At 41.3% G+C, this 26,826-nt stretch overlaps 1 protein-coding gene across 7 annotated transcripts in view; it reads right to left on the bottom strand.

Annotated features, from left to right (window-relative positions):
* Positions 1 to 26,826, bottom strand: part of NRF1 (nuclear respiratory factor 1) — an 840,475-nt gene that overhangs the window by 295,898 nt on the left and 517,751 nt on the right. For 5 of the 7 annotated variants that reach the window (XM_044088840.1, XM_044088845.1, XM_044088846.1 and 2 more), the window contains exon 10: positions 998 to 1,069. The exons of the other annotated variants lie outside the window; for them this stretch is intronic. In XM_044088840.1, the coding sequence (XP_043944775.1) occupies positions 998 to 1,069 (72 nt within the window). The remainder of the gene's footprint in view (positions 1 to 997; positions 1,070 to 26,826) is intronic. 7 annotated transcript variants of the gene reach the window in all.

Genomic DNA, 26,826 nt, shown 5'->3' with positions numbered 1-26,826 from the left:
ATTCTACTGGGGGGGTGGGGGCACAAGTGGACAGCAAAGTGCAAGAATCACCAGTAAAATCCACAGAATGACGGGCCATCAGTCATCAAAATCTGAAGCCCCACCCACGGCTGGAAGGCTTAAGCAAATGTGTCATTAGGCTAAGTGCCCCAAAAAGAGGAACAGCTACTCAAACACGTCAAAACTGGGACAAGAGGTGCTTCAACTAAATGTCATAGCATATTCTTGAATATGTAAATATGTATAAAACATGCATATGTAAATATGTATATTTTTTTAGCATATCCTTGCATCTGTAAATATGTTTTGTTCATTTCTTATGCGATCAGATTCACCTGGGCTATGCCTGCAAATGGTCCATCCAGATCAGTGCACTACCCGTCTAAACAAATATAAATAATAACAACAAATATAAATAATAACAACAACAATAATCAACAGAAGGGACAAATGTGGGTCTGGCAACAGGAGAAAGTTAATGGTGGTGTTGAAGGTCAGCTGCACTGGAAAGATTGGCTCGCAGTATCTCAAGTCAAATTTAGAACAGTCTCCAAAACGTACTATTTACTGACTGAGGCCACGTGATATGCCACATTTTAGCCATTAGTAGATCAGTGTTAGAAATTCTCATGAGTATAGTTTTTGATCTGCAAACTGCTTGATGTAAATTAGACAGCTGCCTTAATTCTTGTATCCAACTCGAATGATTGTCTCTTTCAGACCACAATTTGGATTAGGCAGCAGGTAAAGTGTGTTTTCATGTTTAAAGTCTACACTGGCATTTCTACAGCCTTTTCCGTGCACCTGTCTGAGTATAACAATTCCCTGTAATACACTCCACTACTCTTACCGCACCATTTTATTCATGTGCCTTACGTATTCAGACAATTCTAAGCCACATACTCAGATGTCATACATAAATACCCAGATATCCTCCTATATTAACACAACTTATAAAGCAAGTTCCATATTTCTTTAAATAAAAAGAAAGGCTCACCATTTTATTGGTTTACACAGGAATAGTCTTTTCTGTCTTATCTGAGAAGTGCTTGTTAATGCTGCATTTTTCCTGTCCAATAAATACAAATGTCCATTATTTATCAGTAAGGACAGAGACTTCCATATATCTAATTATTGACATACAATATTGACAAAAGTGATGCAAGATAATATTTCTATCAGCCAATATGGGTTGCTCATACACACCTGGCACATAGTATTTTAAGAAATTACTATTTGGAAAGTACATAACTATAATTTTCTGTTCTGAAAATCTTAGTGCTGAGATGTTTTAAATCTCTTTCCATTTTTTAAAAGCAGAGCATACCAGATGCCCGACTGCCAGATACCCATAGTATATGCAAAATAACATTTTCAGCAAAACAAACAAAAGCCAGCCACTATATAGAGACCAGCATTCTTAAGCTTAAAACATTTAACCCAGAAAAGAAGCCCCGCTCAGGGTGTGCTGTGAGCATCAGAAGACGGGGAGGCAAATCTCATCAGCAACTGAGTGTTTGCAGACTATTTCTACACATGTTCAAGGTTCTAAAAACTGGGGTTTTGGGTATCAAAATTCTGCAACTATTTAGGACTAAAAGGAGTTACAAAGCCATGACATCATTTGCACCCCCTAACCCAACCCACAGTAAGAACAAGCCCTTTAGTAGCCTAAACAAATGCCTGATCCAGAGACTCCAGTGTTGTGAGGAAACCCAAGGGCTCCACCCTCAGGCTAGCAGAAAATATGGGATGTTGCTTAACATCCACTCAAGGTTGCGCTTGAAGAGGGTCAGCGAGGTACTCTGTTTAACGTGTATTGGAAGTCTATTCCAGAGACAGGGCAGCCTCTGAGAGACAAACTTGTCTCTCCAGCAGGTTTTGTTGATGTTGCATATTAGATTTAGGCCTTTCGAGCAGGTAATGCGTGAGGAGTTAGACTTATGGATATGGAGCATCTCTAGTACGGCAGGGTCCAATATTGCCTTTTAGGTAAGAGACAGATTACTTCTGAGCAAGCTGTACGATACTGAGTAGAGTGATGGTGACTTGAGCCTGTCCACATAGGACAGGTGCTGGAGGCCATGGATTCTCTTTGTGAGGTATTTCTGTGGCCTTTCCAGTTAGTGTAGGTGTTTAGAGATGTACATACCAAATGGGGTGTTATACTCAATTATTGGCCTAATGAGGGAGGAGTACAGACAGGTAATAACCACCTTTTTTATGAATGCAATCCCTTTACTTATGAGATGAACCAAGTAAAAGGCTTTTTTGATCACTACCGCTACATGATGGTCAAATGTGAGATTGTTGTCAACCTGAGTACCCAAGTCTCTCACCACAGGTTGTGTACTTAGGGAGCTGCCACTGATGTGGTAATCAGTAGGGGCTGTGTTTTTGCTGAATGGTATGATAATACATTTTTTGCATTTAACTTAAGGCTATGACTTTGGCACCAGTCATTTGTTGCTGTGAGAACCTCGCAGCATGTTATCATCTGGGTAGTCAATGACAGAACCCAACTTACAGTTGTTGGCAAACTTGGTCAGCTGCAGGCCTTTTGTGTTTGCCTGGACCTCTGAGAAGTAGATGTCAAACAGTAGGAGTCCTAGGACAGATCCCTGGGGAACACCACTAGTGACAGGTCTGCTGTTGGAGGTGGAGGTGTCTGTTTTGACCTTGTGGGCTCTAATGGTGAGCCAGTTGGCCACCTACCTGATGAGATTTACGTCAAGTTGTGGTCGTTTTCTGATGATGCCCGAGTGGGGGATTGTGTCAAAGGCTTTGGCCAAGTCAAGGAAAGCTGTATGTACTGTCTTTCCCTCATTCAGGGCCTTAGTGACAGTCTCAAAGAAGTCAACCAGGTTCAGCAAGCAAGTTCTGCCTTTGACAAATCCGAAATGGGTGAGGACAAGTGCTTGGAGATTGCTTATGTCCTTGTTTATGAGATCCATAATACGCTCTATATCTTTACAGATCAGATTTGTCAATCTATTGGGGCGATAGTTTCCAGGGTCAGTAGTGGCACCACCTTTGTGCAAGGGGATGACAATGGCAGGTCTCCACTCTGCTGGAATGAAGCCTATACTTAGCCTTTGGTTGAACAGGGTGCTCAATGGTGAAGCTAGTTCTTGCTGGAGATGGTGCAGAACACAGCCTGGGATACTATCAGGTCCCATGGAAGCTGGCAACTTTGCCTTGGATAGGGCCTTTAACACTTGATCTACATAGATGTGAGGTGAGGGGTGAGTATCGGGGATGTCGAATGGGTCTTAAGGGGACAGGGGAGTGAAGTTTGCACTGAAGTAATCTGCTAGCAGGATGGCTAAGTCAACATGGTCAGTGTAAGTGGTACCGCTAAGTACTACTTCAGAACAAACCTGGGCTTTGCCATGGAGGTTCCTGACATAACTGAAGAAGGCTTTGTGGCTTCCCTTTGTTTCGGAGGCTAGTTTCAATCCATAATTGGCTTTGGAGGTTTTCACTAGTGATCTAATTTGCTTGTTGAGGCCAAGGAGGGAGTTTTTACAATTTGGAATTTGTTCCTTTTACCGTTGGACAACAGGTTCTTCCTTTTGTTGCAAAGCCTGATGATAGAGAATGTCCACCAGATAGGTTTGTGTTCCCTTGAGGAGCAGGTTTTAGTTCTGTTGGGTATGGCAGAGTCCATGCAGTTGTACAGGTGCTTGTATACTGCACTGGCATACTATTCAGCATAGCTGTCTGCATCCTCTGACGGGACAGTGCTGGTGTGAAACTTTTGAGAAGTTTTTTAGCCTGGTTATGGCTTGGGGTGGGGAGTTGGGTGGGATAAAAACTTCGAATGAGACAGATCGATGATGTGATCTCACCAGGGAAGAACATACTATGGGAATGATGCAGCAGTCACCCATGTTGGTGAGAAAGTCCAGAATGTTCTCTCTCCTTGTGAAGATCAGATGAGCTGGTCTAGTGTGTTAGAACTGATGAAGTCAAATAATCATTGGGTGAGTGCATTGGTGCAGGAATAGTTCACCCAGTTTATGGGAGGGTAGCTGAAAGGACCAGGGTGTTAGGGAGTACCTTGATGGAGTCAAGTAGGTCCAGGTAGGAGGAGTGGGTGTCCTGAGTCTTGGAGGCGGGTCTACAGCTGGCTAGAACTTGGATGGCTGTCTTGCCAGCTGTCAGTTGCACCTGGAGTAATTCTAGTGCGTCATGCTGCCAAACCAGTCTGGAGGTGTGCCTTTCCTTAATGAGCATAGAGACTCCACCACCCTTAGTCTTCCAGACCTCATTTTGGGGTTGGAATCTGTGGAATGAGGTACACCCTTGTAAGGCAAGGGTGCTCTCTGCAGCCCAGAACCAAGTTTCCATGAACGCACACACATCAGCATCTGCCACTTCAAGGAGAGCCTCCAGTGACTGCATTTTCAGGTTAAGCTCCTAGCGTTAAGCAGCATGACCTTCAATTTGCTTTTTGATAGATCTTTTATGTTGGAAGATTTGTCTTTGGGACATAGCCTAAAAAAGCAATGCATCTTCATAATAAACTACATAGTATAGTACTGCATGTTATACTAGCTCCTACATCCTATATATTTAGTAAAAATCACATAGCTCCAAACTACATGAAAGTCACACAAATTAGAAAACAAGACTGTATTTCTAAATAGGCATTAGTAAAAGTAAAAGTCTGCTGCTCATCAACAGCTTTCGGGCAGGATAAGAAACGATTACAGATATGGACTTCTAATGAGAGATCCTGTAGACCTGGGTTTAACCCCCCTCCCAGCTGGCTGACAAAAATATATTTATCTGGAAAGACTACAAGTTAAACAGAAATGCATCATCCTATCCTGCAATAAAGTGTTCAAAAATCCATTTTTACTGGAAATGAAAAATGAACATACAAGTCTAGAATACTTAACAATAATGAATCCATTCATCCACAAATCCTTTTCCCATTCCTAGACATGGGATTGGGGTGTCAATCATCTAGAGCTAATGTTCACACTACCAGTTGGTTAGCAACGAATGATAATTTTTACTAAGTACAAACATTTACGATGACAGAACATATATAATCGAGTAGAAATAAGTTCCACAAGATCTGTCATCTTTTCATCAGCTGTCAGCTTCACTGACTACACTGTCCTATCTGAAGTAAGAAAGGGTGACCCTTCTCATTCCTAAGTCTTCCTTTATACAGCCCTTAACTCTTAGCTCAAGAATCATAGAGAGAAAAACAAAAATAATTAGGGATAAAAGTAAACAAGGGACAGTTTTATATATATATATATATATATATATATATATATATATATATATATATATATATATAAATATATATAAATGTATATGTAAGTGTGTGTGTCTATATATATATATATATATATATATATATATATATATATATATATATACATACATACATACATACGTACATACACACACATATATACTACCCTTGCTTATACAAAAAAGTTTAATAAGATTTTCAAATGCATCTTCTGAGGCATAACCAGTGTGGAACATAACTAATGTCTGGCATTACTGACTACAATCCTTAAACTGACAAAAACACAATCAAACGATACAAGTGACACTACGAAATCTGAAGCAAAATTACGGATGTTCTGTAAAATCAGAGGTAAGAGTCCTCTCCCAACACAAACAGAAAAAAAAAACAGCCTCCAAAGCAGCACTGAGGAAAAATACAGTATCCAGCTTGGTGTGGACTACAAACTTATTTGATGCGCTATATAGCCAGACATGACAGATGTAACATAAACAATAACAAGATGTGATGAATGCGGAAGTGAGACGTTTCACAATATATGCCTCTGACAGAATTTATTTATTAATTTGTTAATCGGGTAAACCACTAATTCATATGGACCTTTTTCAGACTCACCCTGGGAGCACAGAGTAGGCAAACTCAGACTAAAGGAACCAAATTCTGGAGTACAGAGTTTTGATAACAGTCATAGCATTAATTTTCTGAGCTATCAGTGTCAAGAGCCATATATAAACTGTGATAAGGGCTTAATCTTACACAAAAAAAAAAAAAGTAACAGGACACCTAAACTATCAATATAGGACCGACTGTGATGCACCTACATTATTGTAATTTAGCATTTATTTGGGCAGTTTTTTTAATAAAAAGCTTTGTAAACTTTTTATTAAGCCATACATGGCCCCAATAAATTTACTGTGGTCCATCTTAACGTTACCATAAGCAGAATGGGATTTGTGCCCATAAGTTGTAATGGGTACACCGCTATGCATATGGGGCAGTGTGCCCATTAAGATCTGTGGACACACCGTGCTTTCAGTACCATGATGTCACTGAGATTAAAGTTTACCTTTCAGTTCAGTGGTATGATCGTAGGAAAATCTGCAATATAAAAAGCTTTCCAACAGCAAAAGGAGCCGACAGACTCATCTCATAATGCAGCAGAAATGTCAGCACTTTGTTCACTACCTTGTGTACTGCAAAGGTAAAGTATTTTTGATGACCAACTCACTTTACAGCACTCATGAGATTACTATAGCTGTTGTGGAATGCTTGGATATGCAAGCCAAAAAAAAAATAAAAAATTACTAAATACTGACAGCCAACTATTTAGAAAGATATTTCAATGAAATAAGCCAGCTGTGCGCATTTTCCTGTGATGGATCAGAGTAGTATATGACAAGATTCAAATCCTTTCAAAACTCAAAATGCCAAACAAATGATTACCAAAATCATGCAGACAACCTGTACACGCCAAGAGCTTGTGCCATTTCACGCAAGCTTCCAAACATATTGTAAAAATAATGACACATCACGTTCCTAGACTGATACTCTCATCAGAAACAGAAAGTAGCACAAAAACTACTACTCCCATAGAAATGCAAAGTCTGTGACATATAGCATGCACAACAGGACTGTTTCGCACAATCTGCTACACTAATACACCTAGCAAAAAGATGTCATTTTAAACAAAACATTCAGTTAAAATATTTAAAATACACACATTTTAAATAAATGCACTGTACAACAATATGTCATGATGGAGTGTGGGCAGTGCTAACTGGGCAACATTTAACCAACTAGAAAGTGAACCCCAGTCATATAAATATAACTCTACCCATAACAGACATTGATTTGTCACTTAAATAACTTAGCAGAGTGATATGGTGAAACTGCTGTGTGGTGGGCTGTCATGACATGGGACAGAGAACAACTAATGACAGAGAATGCTGCTACTAATGCTGCAAGATCTATAAATCATACTAGGACTTTTAATGGTTGCGATAGTCTTGAATTAACAAGACTCTTAATGTGTTAATTGTATTAGATTACCTTGATGATTCAATATATTCCCTTGAAGATTCAATATATTCCCAAGTCTGTATAACAATATGTGATGTTGAATTTCTTCCTTTCTGTGTATATATTGTAAATACGTTAAATTAATAAAAACTTTCTTAAAACAAGAATGCTACTACTAAGCAGCCCTGTGGTGGGCTGCTGTAACACAACACGGGACAGAGAACATCTAAAGACCAAGAACACTGCTACTAAACTGCACTGTGGTGGGCTGCCATAACACAGGATAGAGAAAACGAATGGCCAAGAATGCTGCTACTACGTCATCAAGAGAGTGGCAAGTAAGATAATGCAATGACAGTTTTTGCCCATATTCAATTCAGCAACACAAGAGTTGTTTAAAAATAAATAGGTAACTAAAGTTTACTTTTCTTTGTTGTGTTACCTTGAAATCAGGGCACTGCTGAAACATTTAAGGTTAGTCTCCATACATCATTTAGAGAAGTAGGGAGTTATTACCTATTTGTTTCATTGAAAAAGCCTTCAACAAGACATTCTGAAGTGCTTTTTTACTGTTTGCTATTCATATTTCAAACTACTAAGCTGCAGCAAGGAATCAACATTAAATTCATTACCAAGGCAAAACCCATCAAACTTCATCATTAAGTGAACTGTACTGAAATGACAGGGAGAGCAACTGCTTCCAGCAGAGTCAAGAGTGTACACAGCAGACTATCATAAATGGAGACACAATCATCTGATTTTCCTCCACATTAACAAGTTCCACAAATGGGCTCATCCATACAGAACAAATCACCACAAAAGTAAACTCTCACAATTTTTTTTTTTTTTTTTTTTTTGCAAAAAGCATTCTGATTTTGGCAAACTAAACCTCCTCTGGATAAAAAATTTAAACATAAGGAAACTCTAAGGAAGACCAACTTTCTAATACACAACCGTCCAAAAAAAAAAGACTGAGGGGAAAAAAGGGAAAAAGGTTTTACACTTTAGTGCCTCTTGGGAAATTCCAGAGATTTTTTTTTTTTTTTAAAATGCCAAACCAACTAAGCCCAACACTATAATGGCACACTACAAAGGCTATGGTTCAGAATGAAAGGAAATACTACAAAAACTGGCTGCGACTTTTGATAAACATTCAAACTGTGCCTGACATCTATTACATCAAATGTTGACCTGAGGGCATGTGCAATTCAACTGCACAGACTACTGGCCATAAGACAGAGACCACCCAGTGGATGATGATGATGATGATGATGATGATGATGATACCTGTGTAAGTTATATATGCTCTCGGCCAAACTGAGGCTTGCAAAAAACCAGGATGTCTAAAGGGGAGTACAGCCCACATAAATGCCTTCAGGAGCGGCTGCACTAATTTCAAAACACTTGTTTTATGATATTTATGTACTTCTTTCTAAAAGATTATCCAATCTTCCTTCCTCCATGTGAAGAACAGAATCTGGAACAGGGTCTAGAATGCTCAGCCAGAAGCATCCAATATAGTGACAGCTGGCTCACAGGATGTAACAATTTTCAGTCATACCCACTTACTACTCGCTGAACAATTTTCAGAAATATAAAACAATGTATTTTCTTGGCTTGTGAGGCTGTGACAAGAGTCTCACCTGCTTTTTTCCCCACTTTTCTGGGATTTAAAAAAGTTCAGTTACAGGCTTGCTGTTCTTGAACTGTTTGTAAGTTTCTGTGAGGCCATTTTTTGCTTGGGCTAAAGGAAAGTCTCTCGTGTTGATCAGTGGCAGTGAAAAACATTGAGCAGCCTGCCTGCCCCTATGGGAGTGGTTACTGACTTGAAACTGTAGTTTTATTGGCCATTTTGGGTCAATTCCAAAACCCCTTCATCTTCCTCTCTTAAAACCTGGTTGCCTCGTGGTTTTGGCATCTTTTCAGGCTTGTTGGCTGTTGGTGAAGCACCCACCAAGAGGAGAAAACGTTGAGAGAAGAAAGGAGCCACTTTTGAGACTAAGTATTTTTCCTCTGTTTATTTGCTAAGTTTTTCTGCATAGCCGCCTATTTTGAGCATTTTCTGGCTTGTTAAAATTGATTTCTGCATTAGTAACTGTATTTAGAGCACAACCTAGAGCTGTTTACTGAATTTCCTGTTTGCACTTATTTTTAAAATCGTTTTTTTCTCACAACTTGCATTTTATCAGTCTTTGGCCTAGCACTCTTGTGTGGGGTCATTTACTGCACTGTTATAACTTGTTGATACTTGTTAACCTCTGCTATCTCTGAAAAACAAAAAAATCTTGCTTTTTTCCCACTTTTCTGAGATTTAAAAAAGTTCAGTTACAGGCTTGCTGTTCTTGAACTGTTTGTAAGTTTCTGTGAGGCTATTTTTTGCTTGGGCTAAAGGAAAGTCTCTCTGTTGATCAGTGGCAGTGAAAAACATTGAGCAGCCTGCCTGCCCCTGTGGGAGTGGTTACTGACTTGAAACTGTAGTTTTATTGGCCATTTTGGGTCAATTCCAAAACTCCTTCATCTTCCTCTCTTAAAACCCTCTTTTGCGCATTTTTGTGCATAGCGCAACAGTGGGCAGCGCCGCCTAATTGGGTTTAAACTATTCCTGGCTCCACAGAGTCTGCTCTTTACTTTTTCCCTTAGAACTGCTCTATCTCTCAATTTAAACACCATATTCTCATTCTAAGGCCCTTCACTGGTCCAATTAAGTAATCCTACAAGTTAGCACTATTAAACCATAAGCACTACTTACTCTTATACTCTCTACGATTACCCTGTCCTCTATTGGTCCGTCTTAAATTCAGTTTCCCTGTTACTCTAGCATGTCCAAAGGTCAGTCAATGTTTTCCTCTCCAGTTCAGCAGGTGAATCTGGGAATTTTGAGGCAATGTTACAACTGTCTCATGTACACGGACAACCCTCTCCTCCTCCAAACAGGTTCAAATATATGTGAGAGATGCAACTATTTAGCCAAACTGGAGGCTGAGCTCTCTCATCTCAAAACTGGTGTAACCAGTCAGTAGGAGAAGGTAACCTCACACAACACAATTCCAGTATCACATAGTCCCACCACATCAGCAAACCAAACACACAAAAACATACTCGGAGGATCTAAATAAAAATCTACCTAAGCAACAGAGACCTCCAAAGCAGACATCCAAGCAAACGCTACCTCAAAACAAAACGCACACAACACATAACCCACAAAGTCAGGGTGACAAGCAGCCACAGCCCTTAAGGCTGAATAACACACCTGATACTCTTGTTATAGGTGACTATTGTCAGACACACTGACGTCCCGCTCACCAGGCTGAATAAAGAGAAGGTCACGGTGAGCTGCCTGTCGGGTGCTAGGATCCGACACATAACGCAAGCACTCAGGTCACTCCAAAGCAAATACAAATATGACTCAGTCATTGTACATGCTGGTGTGAATGACCAGAGACGTACCTCCCTGGACTACATGAAAAGAGACAGAGGAGCTCTCTGATCATGTAGCCCAGGCTGGTATGACCCTGACCTTGAGCAGCATCTTACCCTCACCTAGAATGATGCCACAGTACAAAGACAAAATGATCGATTTTAACAATTGGATAAAATTTTGGTGTCATTCAAAGGGGATCCAGTGTCTGTCAGCCTGGGATGACATGCTCGACAAGCCACGTTGCTTCGCTAGGGACGGCTTGCACCTGTCACCACTGGGCTTTCGGATATTGGCAAAGGCTCTTGCCACCCCATAGTGCCTTTTTAGGCAAGGCTCAAAAGTCAAACCCACCCCATAGACAGCACAAGGAACAAGAAACTAAGGGTAATGCTGCTAAACGCCAGAAGTCTTAACCTCAAGATGCACGACTCAAGCTCTCCTCAGTATGGAGAACATCGATATCTGTGCAGTGACAGAAACCTGGTTCAAGGCTCCAGAGAGCACCCCAGCACTACCAGGCTATACCTCGTATCATGCTTTTCCCCCCAAAACCCGGACTGAACCACAAAAGGAGGGGGAGTTTCCATATTTATCAAGGATATCCACACCTCCAGGTTAGTGGCATTGCACGAAGTATCGGAGACCATCCATGTGCAACTAACAGTGGGCAAGACTGCTTTTCAGTTTATAGCATCCTACAGACCACCCTCTCAAAGTCAGGAATCCCATTCAGCTTTCCTGAAAACATTGGAGAACATGAAGATCTCTCCGAACACCATTATATTGGGCGACTTCAACTTCCCAAACATTGACTGGGAGCACTACTCAAGCCCCAGCACCTTAGCCCAAGGATTCCTGGAAATTATAAACTCAAATGCTATGGAACAACTAGTCACCACTCCCACAAGAGGGGACAACATACTAGACCTGATCATTACCAACATGGGGACTCTATGCTCCACACCAGAAGTATATCCCTCATTGGTAAGATCAGACCATAAATTAATTTCACTGAATGTCCACATCCCGACCCCACCCCCAGCCCAGAAAACCACAGTGAAAAACTTCTCAAAAGCGAACTTCTCACTTCTCAAAACCGAAGTGGAATCCTTCAAGGCACCAGGGCCAGTGGAAACTACAGCCCAAACTGCAGAATCCTATATAAATGCATTCTACAGACATCTCCAGGAATGCATGGATCATGCTAGCCCAAACAAAACCAAGACCCAATCATCCAAAGGCAGGCGCCCAGTCTGGTGGACCCCTGTCATAAATAAACTGTACAACAGAAGGAGGAAGCTACTACATGATAGAGCAAAATCCCTAATAGGGAAGGCATCTCTGATCAGTACTAGCAAAAAATTACGATCCCTCATAAAATCCTCCAAGGCCAGCTTCGAGAGAAAAATTGCACAGGACACCAAAGACAATCATAAGGCTTTTTTCAGTTATGTTAGAAACCTGGGATGCAACTCCCAGACTTGTTCTGAGTTGATTCTATACGACAAAAAATACACTGAACCCACAGACATCGCCAATATCCTGGCAGACAGGTTCAGTGCAAACTTCTCCACCCCCAAAAGAGCAAGTATCTATCTCGGCAGAGGGCTGCCTCCCAAACATCTCTGATGCTCAGGTGAAGGCTGCCCTCTCCAAAGCAAAAAACACTGCTTCCATGGGACCAGATGGCGTCCCAGGTTGCGTCCTACATGAACTACAAGAGGAACTAATCCCTCAAATAAAACAGCTATACAATCTCAGCCTCACTACAGGATATGTGCCCACAGAATGGCGTACAGCAACAGTGGTCCCACTCCACAAAGGTGGAACCTCTACGGACCCTGGAAACTATCGCCCCATAAGCCCGACTAGCTTAGTCTGCAAGGCTATGGAGAGGATCATCATGGAGCTCATAAACAAAGACATTGGGGACCTACAGACACTAGATCCTACCCAGTTCGGCTTTGTCAAGGGCAGATCCTGCCTTTTGAACCTGGTTGACTTCTTTGAAACAGTCACCAAAGCCATGGATGAAGGGAAGGTAGTCCACACAGCCTATCTGGACCTTGCAAAGGCATTTGACACAATACCCCACTGGCATCATAGATAAGCTATCCAGCTTAAATATAAACCCCTATGTCACAAGATGGGTCGCAAACTGGCTCAAAGACAGAACCCACAGAGTGAGAGTTGCTGGAGCCATGTCAGACTCGAAACCGGTCACAAGTGGCGTCCCACAGGGTTCTGTCCTGGGACCACTCTTGTTCGGTATATACTTTTCCGAGGTACAGGCAAACGTGGGAGGACTATGGCTCACCAAGTTCGCAGATGAATGCAAACTGGGCGCCATAATCAACTCTCCAGCTGATACAAACATCCTTCAAAAAGGTCTCACAGAGACAGATAACTGGTGCCAGCGCCATGGTTTAAAGCTAAATGCCAAAAAATGTATAGTCATACCCTTTGGCTAAAACAATGTGCCCACAAATTACCACATAGGCGGAAACCAATTAAGTACAGAGAAAGTTATTAGGGACCTGGGGACCCAAGTTGATAGCAATCTCTCCTTTGAAAACCACATTGCCAAAGTGGTTAGAAAGACCTTCTACATAGCCCACCTCATCACGAAGGGTAGATCAAGAGAGGTAATCGTGCCCCTTTATTCATCCCTCATCAGGCCCATCATAGAATACAATGCCCCTTTTGGGATGTACCTTACCCGACACCTGCAGCAATTAGAAAGACCCCAAAAGTATCTCACCAAGAGGATCAAGGGTCTCAAACAGATGCCATATGCTGCTCGGTTAAAAAAACTCCAGCTCTACTCAGCTGCATACCGCCTACTTCGAGGCGATCTATGCCTGACATACAAAGCTATGTCAAATCCAGAATTAATGGACATGCTCCACCTCAGTAAATCTAAATCTCTTAGAGCCACACGCTCGAGGGACTTGAACCTCAGAAATAAATAGAACTTGCTGGAGGGACAGGTTCATAACCCAGAGGCTCCCTTCGCTCTGGAATAGAATTCCAGTTCATGGGAGGCAGAGCACCTCACTGAATCTCTTCAAGAAGAAACTCGATAAGTGGATGGGGGATCGTAGGTTTGTCCCAGGGATTACTCCCGTGTCACTATTAGACAGAGGCACAGTAAACTAAACCTTAAAAAGGGCACAGTATACTCAAATCAAGGGGTGGCGTAAGCCATACAGAATCGGGCTAGGCTTATAATTGCCCTAGGGCAGATAGCCTAGTATGAATCTATGAACTTATTCCCAAGACATTTACTTGCAGCTCTAGTGTATTTGTTAACTGGATTACTGCTGTTGCCTACAGAACTGTGCTACTTTGTTTCCATCTATGTTGAATCCAGGATTATATGGTGACTGGCATGAACTAGAAGGCTATTTAATAGAAAATAATGCAGCAATTAAGACTTAGGACCTTTATACTGTTGCCTACTTTACATTCAGTGGTTACTCTTACATTAAAGCTGGCCTTCTACTGTTTTTTCACAGTGGAGAAGAATTTTGTTAATTATTTCACAGACCACAGCAAGTTCTTTATTTAGCCTTCACTGCAATTTATTTCCTTTACTTGATGACTTGAATTGTACACTGTTAAAAGTCTTCCTCTGAATTCTGTCCATGAATAACAGACAGATTTGGAGATGGATATCTTAGAAGTTGAACAGCCTGGGAAACTAAAGCCAGAGAGCTGCTGTGGGCAGTGTGCACTGGGATATGAACTGTAGTTTGGATGTTGCAACTTCAACTGTGTCTGTTTGCTTTGCTTTGTTAAGTGAGTTATAGAATAGGTGTTGGGACTTTGAACAGATCTCTTAGTTTATAGTTTGCTATTTATGTTAACTTCAGCAAGCAATATACATTAACAATAACGTTCTGGTGTGTCATTTAACATCATGTTTGAGTCTTATTTCTGTACAGTACTTAAGATTTAAGCACTTGAACTATACAGTTTAGAGCAGTAGTGTCCAACCCGCGGGCCGCATGCGGCCCTCAGAGCTCTTCCATGCGGCCCGCGACCCTTAAATTTAAATTTAATTTCACTTTTTTCCGTGTGTTTACACGTCCGCGTAGTTTTGCTCTTCTGCGCATGCGCCAACTTTCTTTTTTTTACGTTTTTTCCATACCAGCGTCTTTCCGCTGGTATGATCTTATAAAAACACCGTTCGGGCGATTTTTATAAAGAAAAGCTGCAGGAAGGAGCGCGATCGTAGCGTAGCCGTAGAGAGAGGATTTATTTAGTTTATTTCATTGTGTACACACCGACTACACTACAACAAAGGTAAGTTTTATAATCCAAAGTGTTTTGTTTTGAAGTTGGTGTTTAGAATTATTATATTAAGGAGTGGACAAATATATTTCCTTTTCACCCAAAGCTGGTGAGAAAATGTGTTCCAGCTGCATTTCTAAAGCTAGGGTGGGATTAGACAGGAGTGCTTGGTACTGCTACTCAGAATAGAGTTTTGTGTACTAGTCTTGGTGTTTTAACAGTAGCAGGGGCAGCTGAAGTGACCCTGCAGTGCTGTGTCAGCATTCTATTAATTTAATGTTTTCTGATGAGTCTTTCATAGCAACTGCCCTTACTTGCCACAATCAGTGCTCCCTATATGACAGTTTGAATGCTTGAAGCAGGCAAAAAATCAATGCTTTTAAGAAAGTGCTCACCTCCTTTTGCAGAACAATCAACAAGGTAAAAATTTAAAGTTGAAGAAAGTACAGTTTTGTACCTACCATAAATGTAGATGTCCGAACTGGATAGCATCTGCAGTCATAACAACTGGGTTGTCCTGTCGTCAGGCAGCCCTTCAGTCGGCCGGATTCCAAAGTCCGGGTCCGGCTTCGGCTGATGTCGCACTTCACCCGACGTCATCTCTGTTGGTCTTCGGGTATAAAGGCATCAGCCGACGCCATTTTCCTCAGTGTTTCTTGCCCCAGATGCCAGTAGCCCTCTTGGAGGCTAAAATTTGGATAGATGCCAATGTTTCCAAAAAGATAGAGGTAAACACAAAAAATAAGCATGTATGTACATATATACAAACAAATACACCATAAAAGACTCCCTCCCACCAGCTAGCTATTAGGAAGGTAAAATACCCTAGGAGTACCACAGAGGGGAAGGAGGGAGGGTAATCCTGACTGCAGATGCTATCCAGTTTGGACATCTACATTTATGGTAGGTACAAAACTGTACTATGTCCTTCATGGATGCATCTGCAGTCATAACAACTGGGTAGAATACCATAGCCAACTAGGGGAGGAGGATAAAACTAGATTATGGTGTGTTTAGGATCCCTTGCAGTACAGCAGTGGCAAACCCTGCTCGGGATCTGGAATATAGAGGTAAGTTATAATGCTTGGCAAATGTATGCACGGAGGTCCAAGTAGCCGCCTCAATAATGTCTTTGGTTGCCACTCCTCGTAAGAAGGCTGTGGTAGTGGCTGTTGCCCTTGTAGAATGAGGTCTTATGTTCTGTGGAATTGGTTTTCCATGGAAGGAGTAACAGAATCGTATGCAATTTCCTATCCATTTGGAGATTGTCTGTTTGGAAATAGCTTTTCCTTCCCTTCCTGTTGCATAGGCTACAAAAAGTTGGTCAGTCTTTCTGCTATTTTTGTTCTGTCCAAGTAGTAGCGTAGCTGTCTATGTACATCCAAGGTATGCAGTATTCTTTCCCTCTGTTTTGTGGGTTGGGAAAGAAGGTAGGTAGGTGGATTGCCTGGTTTAAAGACACTCTGGATACCACCTTAGGCATAAATGTAGGATTAGTCCTCATGGACACTCTATCTTGGTGGAAGATTAGGAAGGGTTGCACTGCCATTAAGGCCTGTAGCTCTGAAACCCTCCTTGCTGAAGTAATTGCCAGTAGGAAAGCAGTTTTCCATGACAGGTGTTGTAGGTCTGCTGTTGCTGCTGGTTCAAAGGGTGATAGTGTCAACTTTTCTAGCACAAAGTTTAAGTCCCAAGCTGGCAAAGGTGGTTTCCTTGGAGGTTTTACATTCTTGATTCCTCTGAGGAACTGCCTGAGCAAAGGGTGCAAAAACAGGTGCATCAAAGCTCTATTCTGCTGATAGAGCTGATGCCTGTATCTTGATGTACGAGTAGGACAAGCCTGAATGAAGAAGTTCGCCAGATACTCTAGAATGTTAGGCATATCTATGTTTGACACATCTTTTCCTCTTTCAGTACTCCAAATGACAAACCTTTTCCATTTTCCAGCATAGTTCCTTCTTGTTGAAGGTCTGCGTGCTTCAAGAATAATGTCTTTAACTCTTTGAGAAAGTTCTGGGTTAGCTGTTGCTATGTGATGTTCCATGCAGTCAGTTGCAACGCTTTTAGGTTTGGATGTATGATGCTGTAGTTGTTCTGAGTTAGCATCAAAGGCATCAGGGTATTGGCCACATATTGTTCTGAGACATGTTCCTCAGCAGTGGGTACCAGTGTTGTCTTGGCCAGTTTGGAGCTATCAGGATTATCCTTGGACGTTCTTCCTTGATTTTTAGTAATACTTTGTGTATCAAGGGAAGAGGTGGGAATGCATATGCTGTCAGGCCTTTCCAGCTGAAGGAGAGCGAATCCACTTTCCATGCCAGTGGGTGTAATGTCCTTGTGCAGAATTTTTGAGCTGGTGATTGAGAGGTGATGCAAATAGATCTATCTGAGGCATTCCCCATTTCTTTGAGATGGTCTTGAAAATGTCCGGGTGCAGCTTCCATTCGTGGGCATCCGATGTGGTTCTGCTTAATATGTCTGCTAGAATATTTTCTTTTCCCGGTACAAACATTGCCTGTAACTGGATGTTGTAGCTGAGTGCCAGGTTCCACAGCTCCAAAGTCATTCTGCATAGGGGTATGAATGAGTGCCTCCCTGCTTGTTGATGTACCACATGACTGTGGTGTTGTCTGTCCTTATCATCAACTGGCCCTCTTTGAGAAATGGTCTGAACCTTTGGATTGCCAGTTTTACTGCCAGCATTTCTTTTAGGTTGATGTGCAGGTGAAGTTGATCCTGTGTCCACAATCCTTGCACGCATTTGTCCAGCATGTGGGCCCCCCATCCTAGGTCTGAAGCGACTGTTGTGATGGTCTGGCTTGCTTGACATCTGCGAAAGGGTAGGCCTGGGTTTGTCTGGCATGCCTGAGCCCACCATAGGAACTCCTGTTTTAAGCATGGAATTAGTGGGATTTCTGTTTCTAGGCTGTGACTGTGTTGGGACCATAAATTCTTTAGGTACCACTGTAGTTTTCTCATATGTAGTCTGGCAAGTGGGACCAGGATTATGCATGATGCCATGAAGCCCAAGGCCTGCAGTACTTTTCTTGCTGTTAACTTGTTCAGCTTTGTTAGTGCCAAGAAGTAAAGAGGGAGTTCTTTTTGTTTTTCTGCAGATAGGAATGCCATTTGTTTTACTGTGTCCAATTCCGCGCCCAAGAATGTCCTTGTTTGGGATGGTATCAGCCTTGACTTTTGTAGATTGACTGTGTATCCCAGTGCTTGTAGCAAGTAGATGACCCTTTGTAAATCTGTTGTCAGCTTGCTTTTGTTGTCCCCTTGTAGCAGGCAGTCGTCCAGGTATGGGTAAATTTGTATTCCCTGTAGTCTGCAATGGGCAATTACTGATGCCAGGCATTTTGTGAATACTCTGGGCGCAGTAGATAAGCCAAAGGGCAATGCTGAGAATTGATAGTGCTCTGATCCTGCAAGAAATCTGAGGTATCTTCTGCAGATTGGTCGAATGGGGACGTGCAGGTATGCCTCCTTGAGATCTAGAGTTACCAGTCAACACTCCTTGCCCAGCATGGGAAGAAGTTGCTGTAGGGTCAGCATTTTGAATTTTGGGACAATGATGTATGTATTTAAGGTGGACAGGTCGAGAATTGGCCTCCAACTTTTTTCCTTTCTTGGAACTAGGAATAGTCTTGAGTAGAACCCCTTTCCTTGCTCTGCAGTTGGCACTTTTTCCACAGCTTTCATGTTTGCTAACTGCATTATTTGTTGTAGAGCCTCTGTTTTTTGATTTGGAGGTAGATTTGGTATTCCTCTTTTGATTGGTAAAGTGTGGAAGTGGAACCGGTACCCTTGATCTATGGTTCGTAAAATCCACTTGTCTTTTGTTATATAGTGCCAGTTTTTTGAAAATAAGGTTAACTTTCCGCCTAGAGGAGCTGCTATTTGTTCCCTGGTAGGCGGATTTAGGATTAAGTCACTGTGGTTGTGTTGATGTAGTGGCAGTGGTTGTGTCTGTGCCTCTGTTGTTACCTTGCCACTGTCGTCCTCTGTAGGCACCTCCTCTGGATTGGTTTCTGCCTCTGGAACGTCTGTTTCTGCCCCTTTGAGATCTTGTGGAGTCAGGAAAGGACCAATTTTGGCAGGCCAGTTCCTGCTAAACCTTGGGGGTTGAACCTGCAAGAAATCTTTAACCGTTTGAACGGATTTTGCCTTTTCTTCCATTTTCTTCATAACCTGCTGGGCAGGTGTACCAAACAAACTTGTCTTATCCATAGGAGCATCTAGTAACTTTGCTTTAACATGATCCGGTAAAGCTTGCTCCTTTAGCCATGCATGCCTTCTTATCACTGTGCCAGTCATGGCTGATCTAAATGAAGCCTCCAGTGCATCATAGCCACATTTTAAGGAATGGTTACTAACCTGTTGTATGTTATTTACCATTTCTAATACATATTTCTTATCAAGAGATTCATCAGTGGTTAGCTTTTTAGTTAACTGATCAAGCATAAACTCTTGGTATTGTATCATGTGAAACTGACAGTTTAAAGCTCTAGCTGAGAGAGTAGCTGAAGTGTAGACCTTTTTGCCCCATCTGTATAATGACCTTGCTTCCCTTTCAGAAGGAATAGGGTTTTTAGCTATGGTCACGGCTACTGCCTTGGGACCCTGGGATATAGTTTCGGGGTCTGCAAGAGGGGCCTTGTAAAGGTGGTGATGAGTGTCTGGCACCCTGTAAAATCTGTCTGGTTTGGCAGGGGCTGGAGGTAAAGAATCTGGAGCGGAGCAGACATCATTGAAAGCATCATCCACCACAGAGAGAACAGGAGGTATAGCTAAGGGCCTGTGTTGTGGAAGGTGCAGAAAAGTCCTAAGTCTTTTTCTGGAGTCTGAAAAATCCTGTTGCTGCCATTGGAACTGCTCTCGCATGGCATGTAAGGTTTCCCAAAGGAAAATTCTTCTGGTGGGGAAGCAGCTGGAATGGATTCTTCAGCATCAGAGTCTTCAAAATTAGAGAAAGGAGCCTCTGGCTGATCAGTTATGTCTGATTCATCGGCTGAATCATCAGATGACACTGGCTCAGGGGGCTCTGCCCTAGGTCTCTCTCTGGGGGCTGAGAGGCCCTGTCTGGGTGAGATTGAGATCCTCTAATTAATGAAATTAAATCTTCTGCCAGAGTAAGCATTTGAGAACTAGAGGAGGGCCTGGTTGAAGGGGTTTTACAGGCACTGATTTAGTAGTCTTGGCTGCTTTAGCCCTGGCGAAGGCCTTAATGGACATGGCTGCTGGAGGCCTAGCAGCACCACGTGCTGGGGTAGAGACATCCAAGGGAATGGTGTCTGATAAGTCAGTGGCAACCACCGTAGTGGGTATAATTTCTGAGGCCGATTCAAGAATGGTAGCAGGGGCCTCAGTTGTAGAGATAGATTCAGCTGTACTTTGATCAGTTTTCTCGGTTTCGCCGAAACCGAGACACTCGCGTTTGCTTAACCATGGTTTCAGCCGAAACCGCGGACCGCGAGTGTCGGTCTTTATCTTTGCGCTTTTGGCAGATTGGGTAGTCGGAGGATCCGGCGGCATAATGTACGCAAAATCAGAACCGAAAACTGATCAGCAAACTACGACCGACGCCTAAGCGCTCGTCGGTTGAAAGAAGCACAGGCCGAACAGGCTGCTACGTCGTGGGCTGGGCCTAAACAAGGCAGACAGTAAGAGTGGAAATCTTTATGAGGTATTTGTTTCCCACAGGTTAAACAATTATTAACTTTTTCTGACATCGGCTGAGGCAAGAAAGAGTCCCCAACGGGGTACTTAGCTTTAGAAGTCTTCGAAGTAGTATTCGGTAGAAGTAATCTCTGGATCCGACCGACCGGCACTTGCGAACAGCTTCTGCTTCGGGCGCCACGCGGCAAGAAAGACTGAGGAAAATGGCGTCGGCTGATGCCTTTATACCCGAAGACCAACAGAGATGACGTCGGGTGAAGTGCGACATCAGCCGAAGCCGGACCCGGACTTTGGAATCCGGCCGACTGAAGGGCTGCCTGACGACAGGACAACCCAGTTGTTATGACTGCAGATGCATCCATGAAGGACATCAACTGACTGGCAGTAGTAATTCATCTGCTGAATGTTCTGTGATGCACAAAATAGATATTGTGAATGAATTGTTTACATACAGAAGTATGCATGTATATGCACTGCTGTACTTTGTATGAATCTCTGTACACCCAGTCAACTGAATATCACTGTCACTGTTTTCCAGTAATATTGTCAAATATATCAGAAACAAACGCTCTTTCATTTGAATATTGCACGTTATGTACGCTCTTTTCTCAGTTACTTTGTGCAATCTGAGAAAATTGATGGCTCTGAGAGTGTAGTAATTGTCCCTAAGCCACTGATAGCCAGATAAAACAGAAAACAAAAAATACATAATTTTTTTCCTCTGCAGGTGCTCCCCTTTGTCCCTAACTATTTGTACAATTTCAGAAAAAAATGGTATGTATCAAAGGATGTGGTGAGTTGTTCTACAGAGCAACGGAGTACAGGAAAAAGCTTTTGTCCTTCCCCTTTATTTCTTTGCTAGCTTATTTCAGGAAATGCATATTCACTGATTGACATTCTTCATATTTTAAATTTACATCTTCTTCATTAAGATTCTAGCATTTTGTCAGCATCTTGTGACGTACACAGTTCTGAACTCTCAGCAAACTGTTTGCGAAAGAACCCAAACCAATCACAGCCGTAAATAAGTAATATATCAGAAATTGAACAACTATATTTACCCTTCAACTACACTACAGGCTTCCTAAAATTGTCATGGAATTCACTGTTCAGTAAATTATTTTATTTGCTGTAACAAAGTGTGATTGCAGATAAAAGGTCTATCATTCATAGCATAATGTTAATAAGGAACTTAGAAATGTCTTCCTCAGTTTGCATTTACCTTTATATAGCTTTGATGCAAAATGTCATTAATAGGCATCTGAAATACACTTCCTGTTGTTCATTAGATTTTTAAAAGTTTGTACATACCATGCATTTTTTCATACTAAAAAGGTGCTAACAATTGTGCATATTATGCTATGTTATTTAAGAAGAGGAAGTGTTAAGTCAAGAACAAGTGTTCCTATCACCTTGTGATTAAGCACATTCAGGTGTACCCTCAGGCTAATATGATATCACTTACTGTCTTGATGTTGAAAGCCAGCTAGTTCCTATTGCTAATTATTTTTAATATTTTAAAGAAATCCTGCACTGCGTTAACTGCATTATAGATAGAATAGTTGCACATGCATGATGCATAATGTTGTTATACATTTTATAAATAACTAAAGGTAAATCAGTGTGTGCATTGATTAGGCGATTATGGTTATAGGGTACCATATGTGTGGAGTATAGCTATGTTAAGTAGGTATTATTATATGTTGTACAAAATACCTCATTTGACATCTGTAGTAGCATAGACAATAAAACTCTTCTGTTTCTCCCTCCAAGACCATTGGCTCTCCAAGTCATATATATTTGTTTTTGTTTCTTTAGTCCTCCCCTAACCTGTGTTATGGGGTGATTTGTAGGCACAGATTTTTGATTTCAGGTAATACACATTGTTGTCTTCTTATGTTTCCCTAATTTATAAGTTAATTCTGTTTATGAAGCCTTTTTGTAAACTTTTTGTAAGAAATTCTTGTGAAAAAGTCAGATTTATAGCAATCTTGAATCAAATACTAAGTCTTATAATGGACAATGGCTTTTGTATATGTGTTTGTGGTGAAATTGCTCAAGCATCGGTAGCACACAGAAAAAAAATGAATAGCTTAATGCCAAATGTTGTTTTCCATAGGAAATAATTTCTGGCGTGGTTTCTAAGTGTGCGCCAGCAATGATTCTCTTGCTTGGGGAGATTTCTCCCTTCTGTGAGTTGATGCAGCCATGGAATCAGTATATATTTGTTTGTGTCTTTCGGCTTTTCCTGGTTAGGGGTCGCCACAGCGGAACTCCAGTCTGCTAAAGATTGGTAGTTGATTTTTTTAATGATGTATGTACAACCTTATAGGTTAGTAATTTTTAGCTTGAAATGGTGGCTTTTTAACGTTGTCATGGTTTTTTGACTAAGCAATAATGCACTTTAATTTGATTGGCTTTACGCATTTAATTATGGTGTATAAAATATTTTCCTTGTTACCCAGCTGTTGTCTGATGAAGGCGGGTTATTTTAACTTGCCGAAAGCGCTTACGTGAATTTGGTTTTATCTGTTGAGCATTAAAGCTGTGTTCCAGCTCTCTTATTGTGTGCGATCCGCTTTTTTAACAGTTTATAGTTTGTTTTCGTTTGGCTTTTCCTTTTTTTTTTTTTTTTTATAGTTGATTTTTACGTGCCGAGTTACCAGCCCTGACGCACAATCTTCAACGAAGGTACGCCCATTCACGCATGTCTCCACACTGAAGATGCTATAGCTGAGAATTGAACCAGACAGCAACACACAACCGCAGCACCACCACCACGGTCTAATTAGGAGGTGTGAATATTAGTCATTAATAAATATAAGCATATTACACAAGTGAAACAGTCTCTGCCAAAGTGACCCCCTCCAGCATATTACTACCCCTCCTCCCATTCTGCCCTAACTGAGGTGGGTTCATAGGTTCATAACTAGGCTATCTGCCCTAGGGCATTTATAAGCCTAGCCAGAATGTGTTTGGCTTTCACCACCCATTTTAAATTTATTTTGCTATAGTATACTGTGCCTCTGTCTAACAGTGACACAGAAATGATACCCGGGGTAAACCTACGATCGCCCATCCACTCATCAAGATTCCTCTTGAAGAGAGTCAATGAGGGACTCTGCCTAACCTGGACTGGGATTTTATTCCAGAGTGAAGGGAGCCTCTGGGTTATGAATTTGTCCCTCCAGCATGTCATATTTATTTCAGTGCTGAGGTTCAAGTCTCTCGAGTGCGTAGCTCGATGGGATTTGGATTTTCTGAGGTGCAGCATGTCCATTAATTCCGGGTTGGACATGGCTTTATACGTCAGGCACAGATTGCCTCTGAACAGGCGGTATGCCACTGAGTAGAGCTGGAGTTTCTTTAACCGGGCAGCATATGGCATCTGTTTGAGCCCTTTGATCCTCTTGGTGAGGTACTTTTGGGGTCTTTCCAATTGCTGCAGGTGTCTGGTAAGGTCCATCCCAAAAGGGGCATTGTACTCAATTATGGGCCTGGTGAGGGTAAGATGCTACTCAAGGGCAGGGTCATACCGGCCTGGTCTACATGCTCAGAGAGCTCCTTTATGTCTCTTTTCATGTAGTCCAGGGAGGTATGTCTCAGGTCATTCACACCAGCATGGACAATGACTGAGTCATATTTGTACTTGCCTTGCAGTGACCTGAGTGCTTGTGTTATGTGGCGGATCCTAGTGCCCAACAGGCTGCTCACCGTGACCCTCTCCTTGTTCAGCCTGGTGAGCGGGACGTCAGTGTGCCTGACGATAGTCGCCTATTACAAGTGTATCAGGTGTGTTGTTTAGTCTTAAGGGCTGTGACTGCTCGGTACACTGGCTTTGTGAGCTATGTGTTGCACGTGTTTTGTTTTGGGGTAGCGGTTGCTTGGACATTTGCAATTTTTTTAATTTTTTGTCAGGACACAACTGCCCAAAGAGGGACTGTTCCTCGCAAAGTGGGACAGGTGGTAACCCTAATTGAACTATGCAGACTCATTTGTAAAATTACTTGGTAATTATACAGTCTGAATAATTCATTACAATATTTCAGTTTGTTATACTGTTCCATTGGTTATTCCTCAGTGCTGTCTATACTAGGCAAAATGACTCAAAAGAAAGGGGTGTTAAAATCTGTAGTCTAGTGAACGTCCATCAAACTAATATGAAATGGAGGTCAATATGTACATATAATATATATTGTTTGTGGCCTTAGTTATCTGTCTGCATGTCTGTTAACTGACTATGTAAGCTAGTCTGTGAACATCTCAATGCATTTGTGCTTGAAGTGTTTAAAGCATTCCTGAATTAGAAAGAGATATTGAATTTTAGGGCAAATATTATGCATTTATTAATTTATTTATATTTATTATTTATTAATTTATTTATTGTTCAAATTATCAAATTAACCTACAATACAGCCACATTAGTCCGCATAAACCAGTGGTTTTTTTTTTTTTTTTGCTCTTCAGTTAATGTGAGACTTTTTTTTTTGGTCCTCACCTGCCGTTTGCCCCCAGACCATTTTTGTTAACTCAATGCGGCCCTTGCAACTGAAAAGGTTGGACACCCCTGGTTTAGAGCTTACCTACTACACCAGGATGGAAAAAAAAAAAAACAACATACTATGTGTGACATTAGACAACTGCTGATGGTAAACTGATACAAGTCCTGAAACAGAGAGCAGGAAGTGATGCAATCACATCAAATTAGAACATGCCTTAAACATTTACTAATAACATACAACATACACAAGTGAAATACATGGAAGAACTAAAGGAGATGCTTCACTTGTGTATATTATGAGTTATTAGTAGGAGGAGAAATGAAATGCTTCTGACAGAATTCTGGAAGAACAAAGATCTCTCTCTCATCTCTTTCCAAGCATTATTCTGGTAGTTAATCACAAGATAAAATGTATAACTTTGGCCAAAAGCACAGATAACAGCCTTCCTACATCACTGGTTAATCTGTCTAATCACTGAAAGCTTATACACTAGAAATACTAAAACCCACTGTAGAGAGTTCACGCAGCAGTTTTATAGGAGCAGCCTCATTTAATTTCCAAATTTAATCACTGATTTGTTAACCAAACCAGCCCAGCTAGCAGCAAGTGTCTTAACAGATGCCTCTGAAGCACTGTTCAACTGCATAATGTATGAGAGTGAAGATACGTGGAGACTGAGGGAATCAAACTCAAAATTTCAAGCTGAAATGAGATGCCTAGAAGAAGGCGGAGGGCTTAAAACATATTTGTAGGGGGCATTCCAAATTGTTACATTTGAAACGTGCAAGCTCAGTAGGACAATTTTGGAAGTCTACAATTCTGTAAATCCAGCAAAATCCTGCCAGTGTCATTTCCTTCAAAACAAGCAACAAATGGTCAAATAAAACACTAATTAAGTCATGTAGTAGGGACTGTGGAGAGTGGTAATGGATACCCCACTGCAAAAAGAAATTATTCACTGAAAAGTTCAATCCTTTACTTGACTTCTCATCTTCATTTCATAAAATGGAGCCAAACAAGCACGCTGCTTAAATTACAAAATCTGAGAAACTCGGCTATTACGAAGCACTGTGGCTTGAACACATTAGATGAACAATTCTTGGCAGTTTTCAACAAAAAAGTAAAGGCATACATTTCTTTCACTACTGTATATTTCTGGTTGCAGAACATGTAACAGATATACTTTTAAAAGACATGAACAGTTTATTATAAGCAAAAGTTGTGAAACTGCTTCTCCCATGATGACTGCAAACAGCATATGTGAATTTATTTCAGGACTATAAAAAACAAAATCATAAAAAATGGGACAGACCGCAAATGTAAGAGGTACAGGAAAGAAATAATTACAGTGGAAACTTATTAATTTTTCAAACAGCTTTTGTTTACCCCACACTTTTTCCTATTGCTCAATTTTTATTGAACAAGCAGCTTTGTGTATACCACACTTTATCACTCGGATACATTTCTCTGTTCATCTGGCAGGGGACTGTTAAATTTCCCAATGGCCGGTTAGACTCTGCATGCAGTCTTCTGCATTTATGTCTACTACACAGTAAAATTCTCAGTCTTGGAAGTTTACAGTTCGTGTCTTGCTGCCATATTTTAAATATGATCTAAGATGTGTTTAATGT

This window comes from Protopterus annectens, chromosome 11.part0 (assembly GCF_019279795.1).
Source record: "Protopterus annectens isolate FY-2018-M chromosome 11.part0, PAN1.0, whole genome shotgun sequence".
NCBI lineage: Eukaryota > Metazoa > Chordata > Ceratodontiformes > Protopteridae > Protopterus > Protopterus annectens.
Note: the sequence above shows the minus strand (reverse complement) of the source record. Positions and strands in the feature narration are given on the sequence as shown.